Source organism: Diaphorina citri, unplaced genomic scaffold (genome assembly GCF_000475195.1).
Source record: "Diaphorina citri unplaced genomic scaffold, Diaci psyllid genome assembly version 1.1 scaffold1528, whole genome shotgun sequence".
Taxonomy (NCBI): Eukaryota; Metazoa; Arthropoda; class Insecta; order Hemiptera; family Psyllidae; genus Diaphorina; species Diaphorina citri.
In genome coordinates, this window is record NW_007378954.1 from 13904 (window position 1) to 28238 (window position 14335).

The 14335-nt window shown below is 39.6% G+C and overlaps 1 protein-coding gene across 1 annotated transcript in view; it reads right to left on the reverse strand.

Annotated features, from left to right (window-relative positions):
* Positions 1-26: 26 nt before the first annotated feature.
* Positions 27-14335, reverse strand: part of LOC113470344 — a 43660-nt gene continuing 29351 nt past the window's right edge. Inside the window, 9 exon segments of the mRNA XM_026828714.1 lie at positions 27-289; positions 1725-1888; positions 2265-2374; positions 4001-4235; positions 7424-7595; positions 9767-10715; positions 10821-10831; positions 11083-11266; positions 12031-12193. Of these exon segments, the coding sequence (XP_026684515.1) occupies positions 86-289; positions 1725-1888; positions 2265-2374; positions 4001-4235; positions 7424-7595; positions 9767-10715; positions 10821-10831; positions 11083-11266; positions 12031-12193 (2192 nt within the window). The 3' untranslated portion in view covers positions 27-85.

Consider the following 14335-nt stretch of genomic DNA (forward strand, 5'->3'; position numbering starts at 1 on the left):
GAATGTGTATGAGTGAGAGAATTGGATCTGTACATTACAAAAACAGGTAGGGGAAGGAAAGTAGGCGTGGTTTGGGGAGGAGGGGTTACAGCTTAATCGAGTCTAGACTGGCCAATGAGGAGCGTCGGCTCAAGTTGAGCCCGGCAGGATTTACCAAGGCCGAAGTTCCGAACAGCTTGTACCAGCCAATCTCCATCTTACTCAAATCCAATTGGTCGAGCATGATCTGGGCCACGCCCATAAACACTTTCTTCCCCTCGAGACGCCCGTAGTCGCCCCAGACCGTGACCTGTGGAGGAAATAAATAAAGGTACGGTTAGTGGAGATGACAAAATTTCCATTGGAACAATGCTGATGATTTCTTGTCATTTATTTACATTTGTGTCGGAAGCATCTCCACCAATGCAAAGAAAATTAGTGGAGATGACAATATTCCTATTGATCATAGTTAAACCAGTTGAATAATATGAGTGAGAGAGATGGGAAGTGTACTGATCCTAATGATTAGACGGGTCTAAAAAGAGACAGACTTGTGTTGGGTTGTGGAGATAAAAAAAGAACTTTGACGGGAGGAAAGAAAAGAAACATGGCATTACTTTGAAGTTTTTCGAAGGTCATTCCCAAATGCAGAGAGGTGTAGGAGGGTGTAGGATGTACTTACGAGTAAGACTCATTGCTTGATATGCTCGGCACACTGCCGTGTCTGAGGGGTGTAATCTCTTCTGACCTTTGGAACGACGTACTAGGGCCCGAATTGCTAGAACGCTTTCGTGACATAAAACTGTTGCTGTTGCCTTCTACTCACACGGATAAGTTCCGGGTGTTTTGTGTGTGAGAGGTTTAGAGAGCGACAAAAAAAAGTGGGAAAAAACAAATCAAAACAAAAAAATGTAGGTACAAACAAAAACCAAAAAAAAAAACGCTTTCATAGCAAAAGTTAAAATACCCTAATGAAAAGTTGGGAATGGTTAGTTTGCCAAATGCTCTATGGATGTACAAATGCTTGCGGCGCTAAATACTATGGGTTACCAAAAGACAATACAGGTTTTCGTTATATTGCACGAGAGTTACGGACCAATTGTTAGATTTCATCAACAGATCTTGTTTAAGTTATGGATTTAGATGACATCACAGTAAAATCATGTGAGGGTACGGTTTAGCTAGGGTTGGAAAATAAGGGATTGCATTCACAGGTAAAACAAATGCAATCGGGGGAACACGAGAGTTACGAACCAATTGTTAGATTTCATCAACAGATCTTGTTTAAGTTATGGATTTAGATGACACACAGTAAAATCATGTGAGGGTACGGTTTAGCTAGGGTTGGAAAATAAGGGATTGCATTCACAGGTAAAACAAATGCAATCGGGGGAACTAAAACAAACTGGGAGAGGGAAGGAATGATGGCACAGCACAGCAAGTGTGCCGGATATCAAAAACCGTAAAACAAGAGGGTTAAAGAGACGCGAAATGAGGATTTTGGGGTAGAGGGTTCAAAATCAAAAGCAAGTCCACGATCAAATAAAGAGGAAGGGAGGTCACTAATTTTTAATTAGGGTCAAATCATAACACAAAAAGTGACAAGAAAACAAAGTAAAGTGGGAAGTAAATTAAAGAATCGTCAACTCAATATCGAAACACAGATTGAGGGTGGTAGGACTTTATTATTATAACTTATAAAACTGTTATTTAAATAAAGTGTAATTAGTGAATATTTCGGTGACATAGTTGTTGGAGATGTTAACGAAACTACAATACAGTTTATCTTTGTTGATACTGTTGTTGGTGTACCTGTTGACATTTTTGGTCGTGGAGTCAAAGCTGAGGTTGTTGACAAAGTTGTCCGCTTGGGTCGCCTCGTCCTCTTCCATTTCCTCCGGATACTCCTCTATGCATCACTCAGAGAAATCACTCAGTTTATTCCGGTAAGTTATGTTTTACTTAAGTAGCTTATGTTTAACAATGGATACTTACAAGTGTTCCGGTAGTTTCGTTCTGATTCATTAATAGTTCCAGTAAGTTGTTGAAAATTGAAACTTCGCCAATAGTGTTTGAAAGATCAAAGCCCAGTTACGTGGTAGAGGACATTTCGTCTTGAAGTCGAAGAGAGAAAGAGGAGAAATAAGAAGATACAGAAATTCTGCAAACATGATAGGCAGGGAAGATAATTCTGTACAGAAAAGAGGTTAAACACTGGATTGTAAGAGGAATAGAAAGAAGAGATGTCAAAATGAGGAAGTAGTAAGGCAGTAAGATTAGGTAACCTTTGTGATCAAGGAAGTAAACTAGTAGAAGCAGATAGGCAAAAGAACAGGTATCTGGTATCTCGTGACATAAAAGGGGGAAGTCAATGGCTATGTATATGTTGTACACGCTGAAGCTATTTACAAATTTGGAATTAGAAAAAATTGGAACCATCAAATTAGATATTTTACAAATTTGTAGACTTTGAGCTTTGTTGGGACGCCTCGGTATTTTGAGGCTTCTAAGATCATTTGGGGAATCATTAACAAATAATGTTCTTGTGCTTTGCATAATTATAATCAGCCATTTGTAAATATCTTTGAAATTTAGGCAAGTGTCTTTGAAAAGGTCTCCATTTCTTCAATGATTGCCTCTTTCATTGTGCATACGTATCTTTAAATATATGTGCCTCGAAAAGACATTACTTTCAACAATAATTCTCTTTTTCGTTTGATAGTTCCAATTTTCAAATAGGTCAGAATCAGTCCTCCTATGCTGTTCTGAAAGTGGTTTATAAGTGTGAATTTAGCAACAAACAGGTAGGTATACAATGACGTCACATGTGTTCCCAGCTATTGCAACTAGTCCCAGACTAAATCGGGCAGCACCTAAATCAGCCCACATCTACTATTGGTAGAAGCAGCTTTGTTTCTAGGATCTATTTCGAGCAAATGTTTGGCTGTGGTATTTTTTGGTCTCTTCCCAGATTTGGCGCTTGACTTTTTAAGATTAAATCGGGCAGCACCTAAACTAAATCAACCCACATCTACTATTGGTAGAAAGCAGCTTTGTTTCTAGGATCTATTTCGAGCAAATGTTTGGCTGTGGTATTTTTTGGTCTCTTCCCAGATTTGGCGCTTGACTTTTTGGGTTTTGCTTTCAACTTGTGCGTCTTTTTTTTTTCTCTATCATATCTTTTACTGAGTGTTTCAATTGAGACTGTTAGAAAGACGTACCACCATTAATCTGTGATTTATCATGTCAATTGTTAAACCTAGAAAATCCAGAAAGTAATGTAGGTAATATCAATAAGAATGATAATTTTGGAAAATATTGCAAGACAAAAGGGGCATTTTAGTCATTTCCATTTTTATTACTTTTTGCTTCTACTTTTGTTTTTTAACGTCATTTCTGCATGGTAACCAACTACATATAAAACACATAAAAATCGAGGTGAACATTTTGTAGAAATTCTTTCGGTTATTCAATTCAATTCAATCTTTATTAAAACCTTCAATTAAAAAATAAAAAAAAAATAAAAAAAAATGATCCTTTTTTAGAGGGTATCAACTTGTGTGTCTTTTTTTTCTCTGTCATATCTTTTACTGAGTGTTTCAATTGAGACTGTTAGAAAGACGTACCACTATTAATCTATGATTTATCATGTCCATTGTTAAACCTAGAAAATCCAGAAAGTAGGTAATGTAGGTAATTTCAATAAGAATGATAATTTTGGAAAAGATTGCAAGACCAAAGGGGCATTTTAGTCATTTCCATTTTTATTACTTTTTGCTTCTACTTTTGTTTTTTAACTACTTTTGTTTTGTTTTTTGTTTTTTGTCATTTCTGTATGGTAACCAACTACCTACATATAAAACACGTAAAAATCGAGGTGAACATTTTGTAGAAATTCTTTCGGTTATTCAATTCAATTCAATCTTCATTAAAACCTTCAATTAAAAAAAAAAGATTGTTTTTAGAGGGTATGATTCCGTTTTTGATCATTTTCCCCCCTATTTTCAAGATCGAGTCCTACAATTCCCACGTCTTTCTCCGTCTTGTTTGAAACACTCGCGTCAGATAGAGAATATAAAATCTGGTTAACCTTTCCGCGTCAGCTGCCGTATTGTCGCCATCGCTAGACACACTGGACGCTTGTTTAACCAGCGGCTTACTGGTCGCTGGCAACCCGCCCGGCAAGATTTCCTCGCTACGATGCACTGTAAACGAAGATTTGCCTTTAGCCCCAAACCCTAGTCTACGTCGGCGACCTTTGAAGAAAAGAAATGTTAAGAGTGGTGAATTAGTAAGAGATGTTCTTTGTGAAATGGATATCCGTGTAACAACTTATAACAAGGTAAGTACTAAGTATGTAACAAGATATATTGGTTCTTTGTGAAATGGATTTCCGTGTAACAACTTATAACAAGGTGTATTATTAGTAAGTACTAATAAGAAGATAATATATTGGTTCTTTGTGAAATGGATTTGTTTAAATAAAAAGGTGTATATTAGTAAGATTGGTTCCTAATGATATTGATTTCTTTACTAACAAGGTGTGTGTGTATTATGCCCGATCTCACAACAAAGTTTTCAGTTTATTGTCGAGTTGATTGCGGTAGAAATCAAATAGGTGACATCAAAGAGTTTAAATAAAAAGGTGTACCTATATTAGTAAGATTGGTTCCTAATGATATTGATTTCTTTACAACAAGGTGTGTGTATTATGCCCGATCTCACAACAAAGTTTTCAGTTTATTGTCGAGTTGATTGCGGTAGAAATCAAATAGGTGACATCAAAGAAAACCCTTGACACTCTGTTCACCTGTTCAATTGGTTCTTTGTAAAATGGATGACCAAGGGAAAAGTTCTGTATTGTTGAGAAGGTTGTATTGTCTCCTAAGCGAAATGTACATCGTGTAGGTTCCACCAGTGGCGTAGCGTGTATGTATGGCGTGTATGGCGGCCATACAACTCAAAAGTTCACTCTAGTTCTCATAAATATTAATGGCATGTACTTTGATGGGACTTGGTAGACCTGTGCATGAGCGCTACAACGCCATACACTTGAATTTAGACCACACTACGCCACTGGGTTCCACCTGTATTGCATCTTAAGAAATAGTTAAAACCCTAATAATGGCAACCGATCAGAAAGACTTGACAAGAGACATTTATACTAAGAAAAATATGGTATAATGGACGTCGATTCGCAATAAATTTACATTGAACGAATTCCAGTCGAAACACACCTTAAAGGTGTTTCACTTTAAAGGAGTGTTTACCTTAAAGGTGTGTTTAGGCTGGTGTGTCCACATATAGTCGACGGCCGTCGATCGATCGACGTCAATCCACATCGATTCAAAATAAATTCACATCGATCGACGTCAATCTCAAAGGGTTCTCTCTGCTTTTAAAGACCAAGCATAAGTTCTCACGATGGTTGACTGCGGTTCAGGACGAGCCAGCCACTTTAACATGGCTAGAGCTAGAGACCATCACCCCGGTGTATAGCTGATACAAAAATATATCTTTATTCTGCTATCGCCATTCGGCGAAAGCTAAAGCCGCTAAAACAACAACTCTCAAAGTTTACACACGTACAACCCTGTAGAAACGCACTCAAAACTTATAAATTGAAGAGGAGAAAAGAGAAGAAAGACAAAGAACAAAACGGCAAAGAAGGCGGGAGGTAAAATGAAGACAAATATCAGAGGCCAATTAAAACTATGTGTGCCAGCCTAGTTAGCTTAGTTGGTAGTGCGTCTGCCTTGTAAGCGCTAGGCCGCGGGTTCGATTCCCGCCCGGGGCGGATTTTTCTTTATTGATGGGGAAACATTTGAACAATTTTCCCCCCCACATTTTCATGTAGATATTTTACCTACCCATTTAGGACATTTTCTACATAGAAAATAGAATAAATAGAATCACCCATCAATTATAATATCTAGAAGACAAATCAGATGCAAAATGAGAGCAAGTTTATTTCTCGATTCAAAATCAAATTCAGATGGAGAATGAATCTTTGAATGTCAAATCGAACTGGCTGAAGTGTTGAACCAGTCCGAAAATATTACATACCTCCCAAACTAAAATAAAAAATACATATGTGACAAATTATTATGGAGTATATCGTTCAGGAGGTTTGGAAACTCTACCACTTCTTGTCAAAGTTACGTTATCCCTAGCTAATTATTTATTTATTTATTAAGTTAAAGGATTTGGGGAAAATTGTATGAACGCCGATCATTTTTTAAAATATGCAATGTACCATGATATAGGTATTTTGGTAAAGTTTTTCATGTTCACCCTGTATAGGTATCTATCTATCTAGGGTAAGTGTACCATTTATTCGCCCACCTAAAAAACGTACCATTTATTGGCCCACCTGTACCATACGCCACATAAGTCTGAGAAGTAGAAGAAAAACAAGCAGGCGTAGAAGAGGAAGAAGTAGATGAAGAAACAGAAAAAAAAGAAGATACAGAAATTCTGCAAACATGATAGGCAGGGAAGATAATTCTGTACAGAAAAAGAGGTTAAACACTGGATTGTAAGAGGAATAGAAAGAAGAGATGTCAAAATGAGGAAGCTCTTAACTACCAAGTTAGTAAGGCAGTAAGATTAGGTAACCTTTGTGATCAAGGAAGTAAACTAGAAGAGCTTGATTCACACTATAGTGCCAGTCAAGGTCCAGTCACGGTCCAGTAACGGTCCGATCAAATGATTGTTGAAGGCAAGTAAATGCGCCACCTGTATTGCATCTTAAGAAATAGTTAAAACCCTAATAATGGCAACCTATCAGAAGGACTTGACAAGAGACATTTATACTAAGAAAAATATTGTATAATGGACGTCGATTCGCAATAAATTTGCATTGAACGAATTCCAGTCGTAAACACACCTTTTGTGTTTACCTTAAAGGTGTGTTTCACTTTAAAGGTGTGTTTACCTTAAAGGTGTGTTTCACTTTAAAGGTGTGTTTAGGTTGGTGTGTCCACATATAGTCGACGGCCGTCGATCGATCGACGTCAATCCACATCGATTCAAAATAAATTCACATCGATCGACGTCAATCCACATCGATTCAAAATAAATTGACATCGATCGACGTCAATCTTCATCGATTCAAAATAAATTCACATCGATCGACGTCAATTCTCATCGATTCAAAATAAATTCACATCGATCGACGTCCGTTGGCTACACATCTTAAGAGGTAAACAATAAGAGGTTTAAAGTCTGAGGTGGTCCTGGCAGAGTGTCGTTGGCTATGTGGGGACACATCTTAAGAGGTAAACACTAAGAGGTTTAAAGTCTGAGGTGGTCCTGGCAGAGTGTTTGTGTCGGGGAGGAAAGGAAGAGCATTTGAATTGCCCAGGGGGGGGAAAGTATTTGTGTGTAGGTACTAGGGACTTTAGGAGAACACGGGCCGTGGTGGATCGTCCCAAAATCTTACCTGTCGCACTCAGCTGGGAAGTGGAGCTGCTCTTTTTACCCAAATTCGAGCTCCGCTCCCCTCTCTCTCGCTCCCGGTCGCTACGTTCGCCGCGGTCGCTGGAATTGCCGGCGCGGGTAAATGTTGAGGTCACCGTCACTAACCCCACTCCAGTGACGATGACTACTACCGCCTGAAACATAGAATACTCGTAGGTATAGGCATTGACACTTTTTTTAAGAGGTTTTATAGAGGGAACTGTAACTGTTAAGGTCTTATTGCCCCGACAGTGAAGAGAAACAGAAGACAGGAGAAAGACATGGCGCGGGTAAATGTTGAGGTCACCGTCACTAACCCCACTCCAGTGACGATGACTACTACCGCCGGAAACATAGAATACTCGTAGGTATAGGCATTGACACTTTTTTAAGAGGTTTTATAGAGGGAACTGTAACTGTTAAGGTCTTATTGCCCCGACAGTGAAGAGAAACAGAAGACAGGAGAAAGACAGCCGTTCCGAGAACGAACATTATCCGTTCAGGATAAAATCCGCCCCGGGCGGGAATCGAACCCGCGGCCTAGCACTTACAAGGCAGTCAACCAAATTAACTAGGCGGACCTTTTTAAGCAATCAGATTGCTTTTTCTCACTCACCTGGCTCTTCCACATTCAAAAGTTTGAACTTGACTCGACTCTCATGCAGTCTTTTGTTAAAGTCCATTGTACAACTTTCAAATGACATTGTTGGAAAATTGACTGTCTAGGATTTTTATTTTTGTTAACTTGGAAATTAAATTGCTTGTTTAATTGTTTATATCTGAGATTTTGTGTTACAAATGTTACACTGGTAATTTGTTCACTGTAGGTACCTACAACTTTCAAATGACATTGTTGGAAACTTGACTAGGTAGGTATCTAGGATTTTTTACCTTGGACATTATTATATATTTTTATTTTCAATAGGTACTACTTGAGGCAGAGCACTTAATTAATCGATTAAAATTAGCAAATCACGTAATAGGTAAGTATTTGGATGCAATTTTACGTCCTAAATCCCGAATTACACAGAAAAGAAATAATGCAATCACAGGAAGATGAAATCCACAGTGCAACTGACTGACGAGATATGCTGGAACGAGTGTTACTACTTGAGAACATAACCACTTGAAATGCTCTCAGAACATCACAAGCCCTCAAGACATCCGCACACAACGTTGCTGAGGTCACAATATCCATAATGATGACGTCACTACGGGGATTTTCCTCTTACAACTTCTGATTTTTTCATTTGTTTATTTATTTTTGTTTTAGGTACATACTTGAGTGTGAGTGAAGGTCCTAAAGGGGTCACAGACCTAGAGGAGGCCAACCAGAGAGCTGTTCAAGTTGCAAACTTCTGGAAGTTCAAGATTTAAAGGTGGTTCCCGAAACGGAAAGTAAGAAGCGAGCCTAGGTAGCTTGGAGGTTCACCCTCCATTCGCTTGGAGTTAGCCGTTGTTAGCCGCAAGTTTGATTCCCACACCCAGGGCGAACTTTATCATTCAGGTTTGCCAGCCTAGTTATCTTGGTGTGTAGCGCGTCTGCCTTGTGAGCGCTAGGTCGCGGGATGGATTCCCGGCGGGGGCGGATATTATCCTGAACGGATGAGGTTCGTTTTCGGAACGGCTGGCCTTCTCCCATCCTGTCTTTCTTCTCTCTTCGATTTTGGAACAATACGACCTCTGCACTATTCTATTTTTTTATTTTATAAGTTTCCATTTATTGGTTTTTCAGAACAACTCTCTCATCAAAATAAATTGTTAACAAATGGTATACCCATCAGCTACGCTATCGCTAGGGGGTTTAAGTGGAAGTCAAGTTGTTTTTAGTGATGGAATTGTAGTAGGAACCGTCTTTGTAGTGATGGAATTGTAGTAGGAACCGTCTTTGTAGTGTTTCTAATGGTATAGTAATTGTAGTAGAAGTCTTCTTTGGAGGTGTATTGTTGGTCATGTAGTTGTTGGAGGTGTTTTTGGTGACAGAATTATAGTAGAAATCACCTTAGTTGATAAAGTTAGTGGAACTAAAGTAGGAATCGTTTTTGTTGTTGGTGTTGGTCTAGTTATTGGAATAGTTATGGTCTATGGTGTTGTTGGTGGAACTATAGTGAGAGTCATCTTTGTTGTTGCTGGTCGTGACGTAATTTATGTAGGTAGTAGTTGGAGGTGTTGTTATATTAGTTAGTGGTAGAGCCATAATAGGGATCGTCTTTGGAGGTGTAATTGTTGGTGGTACAGTTATTGGATATGTTATTATCGTTGACATAGATGGTGGAGGTGTTGACGGAACTACAGTAGGGTTAGGGATCATCTTTATTGTTTATACTGTTGTTGTGTTGGTGTACCTGTTGTTGACGTTGTTGGCCGTGTAGTTGTTGGTGGTGGAGTCAAAGCTGAGGTTGTTGACAAAGTTGTCCGCTTGGGTCGCCTCGTCCTCTTCCATTTCCTCCGGATACTCCTCTATACTCGGAAAGTCGAAACTGTTGAACACGTGTCGTTTATATCTACTACTATGGTCGCTATTGGAGATATCATTCAAGCTACTGGAATCTACACTATCGCTATGGACGGGATCGGTAAAGCCGATCTGAGTCGGGTAAGGTTCGTCTGTCTTATAGTCGTAGCTTTGCACGGAGAGGCCGAACCGCGTTCGTTTCTCTTTGGACCGTTTATATCTACTACTATGATCGCTATTGGAGATATCATTCAAGCTACTGGAATCTACACTATCGCTATGGACGGGATCATTAAAGCCGATCTGAGTCGGGTAAGGTTCGTCTGTCTTATAGTCGTAGCTTTGCACGGAGAGGCCGAACCGCGTTCGTTTCTCTTTGGAGACATCGGGAGAGTCGACTTGGTTCGGAAATTTGACTTTCCCAGCGTGCACCACCGGGTTGATGTTCTCTTTGGTGACTTTGACAACTCGGTTGTAGTCTCGCTCGAAACTGTGGGATTTCTTGGTCGGTGTTTTATCAACGAGTTCGCTATCGGTTTCTTTGTAAACGGTTTCGTCGAGGGATTTGCTTTCCCCTATTACTTTACGGTCAAGGTCTCCGATTAGTTCGTTGGTAACGTCTATCTTGATAACATCGTCCACATCTCTTTCTAGAACACGAATAGGATCATTTCCACCACTACTACTAATGACAATGCCATCACTACCCAGTACAATCCCGTTATTTTCCTTATAGATAATATTATTGCTAAGGAGTTTGTTGATTTTCTTGGACAGATCACAGTTACAAATCAAACATCTACTGTCTACCCGGGTAGTGCTGCACAAAATGGGAAACACATTTAAACAAAACAAAGGATAGAAAAACTGTTTGCCAACTACTTACTGCAACGTTAAAAACTAGTTGTACTGCTAATCGGCTTACAGTAGATAGTGCTGCACAAAATGGGAAACCAATTTAAACAAAACAAAGGATAGAAAAACTGTTTGCCAACTACTTACTGCAACGTTAAAAACTAGTTGTACTGCTAATCGGCTTACAGTTTAGGTGATAATGCAAAATAATTTACGTACAGTTGTAGCCCCCTGTTTATGCCAAAGAGATATAAGAAAAGGAAAAAGAAGGAGGAGGAAAAGGAGAAGAATACGTGGCAGAAGGAGGAGATGAAGAAGTAGAAGCTGTCTACCCCGCCTGTGAGGACGTCATACGGTTTGGTGACGTCTTTTCTACTGGAACAAGAGCTACAATAGTTGGGATCAGTGGGGGAGTCTAGGGTTAGTTGGGGGATGGACGGTTTTACAGTGGCGTCGGACGAGGAATCTACAAAAAGAGAATCTAAATACGACGAGGCGTCAGCAAGATTAGACATGCTGAAAAGAGAACAGAGAGAAGACGTACATGTTGAAATCGGGTTGAATGGTAGAGGGATTGGTCCTGAACAATAATGTCACCCTTTGTTTGTAATTTTTCAGGGGAAGTCACAACACGTCTAACCAGGTCACACTCGCATAGGGCTTACATACTTTAAAATTAAACTATTTTATAGTAAGTTTGACAAGCTTTGTCTCTCACTCGGGCCTCTCGTAGCGCGACTCCAAGCTTCTTAAAGCCACGGTTAGTGTACGACTAAAGGTCGGGACACACACCGCACCACAACGGTGCTGGCACGGTTGCGATGATGTGTGTACCGACACATTCAAATACCTTGTTTTTCTTTCTCGCTGTAGCGCCGTCCAACACGCGGTCGTACATTGGCGTGGGCTGAGGTAATTTAATAGGACTTCTCAGTTATCAATGCCGTCGAGTACTCAGTTAATGAGTATTTTCCATTCGCAATCAGTTAACGTGTATGTTCCATTCGCAATTTACATGGTGGTAATAGTGAGGAAAAGCAAAATAAAACATTGCCTCTCATTGTTCCATTTCCCCATTCCCCACCATTACCACCCTGAAAATTGGGTATCGAAAAAAGAGTGAGTGAGTTATAAAAAAGAACTACTCTTTTCATTGACCAAGTTGAAGAATTACCTACATGTTTTAGGATCTGACTCACTGAGTAGTTCACTGAAAAGAGTAGTTCTTTTTCATAACTCACTCACTCTTTACACAGCTCTAAAAATGAGACTTGACTCACCTATAATGGGTCGACCCTCGGGGCCGTTCGGATTGGGTGGAGAAGGCACTGCTGACCACGGAGTCCATGTCTGAGTCATGAGGAGGTGGAGAGAAGCTGCGGCGCGGGTAAATGTTGAGGTCACCGTCACTAACACCACTCCAGTGACGACGACTACTACCGCCTGAAACATAGAACATATCTGAGTCATGAGACAAGCTATGGCGCGGGTAAATGTTGAGGTCACCGTCACTAACACCACTCCAGTGACGACGACTACTACCGCCTGAAACATAGAACATATCTGAGTCATGAGACAAGCTATGGCGCGGGTAAATGTTGAGGTCACCGTCACTAACACCACTCCAGTGACGACGACTACTACCGCCTGAAACATAGAACATATCTGAGTCATGAGACAAGCTATGGCGCGGGTAAATGTTGAGGTCACCGTCACTAACCCCACTCCAGTGACGATGACTACTACCGCCGGAAACATAGAATACTCGTAGGTATAGGCATTGACACTTTTTTAAGAGGTTTTATAGAGGGAACTGTAACTGTTAAGGTCTTATTGCCCCGACAGTGAAGAGAAACAGAAGACAGGAGAAAGACAGCCGTTCTGAGGACGAACATTATCCCATCAGGATAAAATCCGCCCCGGGCGGGAATCGAACCGGCGGCCTAGCGCTTACAAGGCAGAGGAGCTACCAACCAAACTAACTAGGCGGACCTTTTTAAGCAATCAGATTGCTTTTTCTCACTCACCTGGCTCTTCCACATTCAAAAGTTTGAACTTGACTCGACTCTCATGCAGTCTTTTGTTAAAGTCCATTGTACAACTTTCAAATGACATTGTTGGAAAATTGACTGTCTACGATTTTTATTTTTGTTAACTTGGAAATCAAATTGTTTGTTTAATTTTTTATATCTGATATTTTGTGTTACAAATGTTACACTGGTAATTTGTTCATTGTAGGTACCTACAACTTTCAAATGACATTGTTGGAAACTTGACTGGATATCTAGGATTTTTTAACTTGGAAATTATTATTATTATATATTTTTTTTTCAATACTACTTGAGGCAGAGCACTTAATTAATCAATTAAAATTAGCACATCACGTAATAGGTAAGTATTTGTATGCAATTTTTGGTACTAAATCCCGAATTACACAGAAAAGAAATAATACAATCACAGGAAGATGAAATCCACAGTGCAACTGACTGACGAGAGTGACGAGATATGCTGGAACGAGTGTTACTACTTGAGAACATAACCACTTGAAATGCTCTCAGAACATCACAAGCCCTCAAGACATCCGCACACAACGTTGCTGAGGTCACAATATAATGATGACGTCACTACGGGGATTTTCCTCTTACAACTTCTGATTTTTTCATTTGTTTATTTATTTTTGTTTTAGGTACATACTTGTTTTTTTATCATATTGGTACCTTATTTATACTGTCGGCTACATTTATACGGGGGGACATTTATACGGTTTCTACCAGGGTAGAATCGGGATAGAATCCGATCGTGTCCTCTTTTCTACCCGGATTCTATCTGGGTTCTACCAAAATGGGATTTTATGGGGGTTATACTTACCTACCCGGATAGAATCCTATTTTGGTTACTTTTGGGAATGGGCTGAAAGATTCGGTTTAGGATCCCTTGAAAAATTGTCTTTATTATTTTTTTTTATTTTACCCGTTATTGTTAGGTACTTTTTTGCTCTTCACTGATTCTTCAAATCTACACACACTTCACTGTCTACACACTTTTTCTTCTTTTCACACACTTCACTGTTTTTCTGCTCTTCACTATTTCCACACACTTCACTGTCTGTCTACACACACTTCACATCAGTCTCTACACACTTTTTCTGCTCTTCACAATACTGTCGGCTACATTTATACGGGGGGACATTTATACGGTTTCTACCCGGGTAGAATCGGGATAGAATCCGATCGTGTCCTCTTTTCTACCCGGATTCTATCTGGGTTCTACCAAAATGGGATTTTATGGGGGTTATACTTACCTACCCGGATAGAATCCTATTTTGGTTACTTTTGGGAATGGGCTGAAAGATTCGGTTTAGGATCCCTTGAAAATTTTTCTTTATTATTTTTTTTACCCGTTATTGTTAGGTACTTTTTTGCTCTTCACTGACTCTTCAAATCTACACACACTTCACTGTCTACACACTTTTTCTTCTCTTCACACACTTCACTGATTTTCTGCTGTTCACTATTTCCATACACTTGGGTTTTGCTTTCAACTTGTGTGTCTTTTTTTTCTCTATCATATCTTTTACTGAGTGTT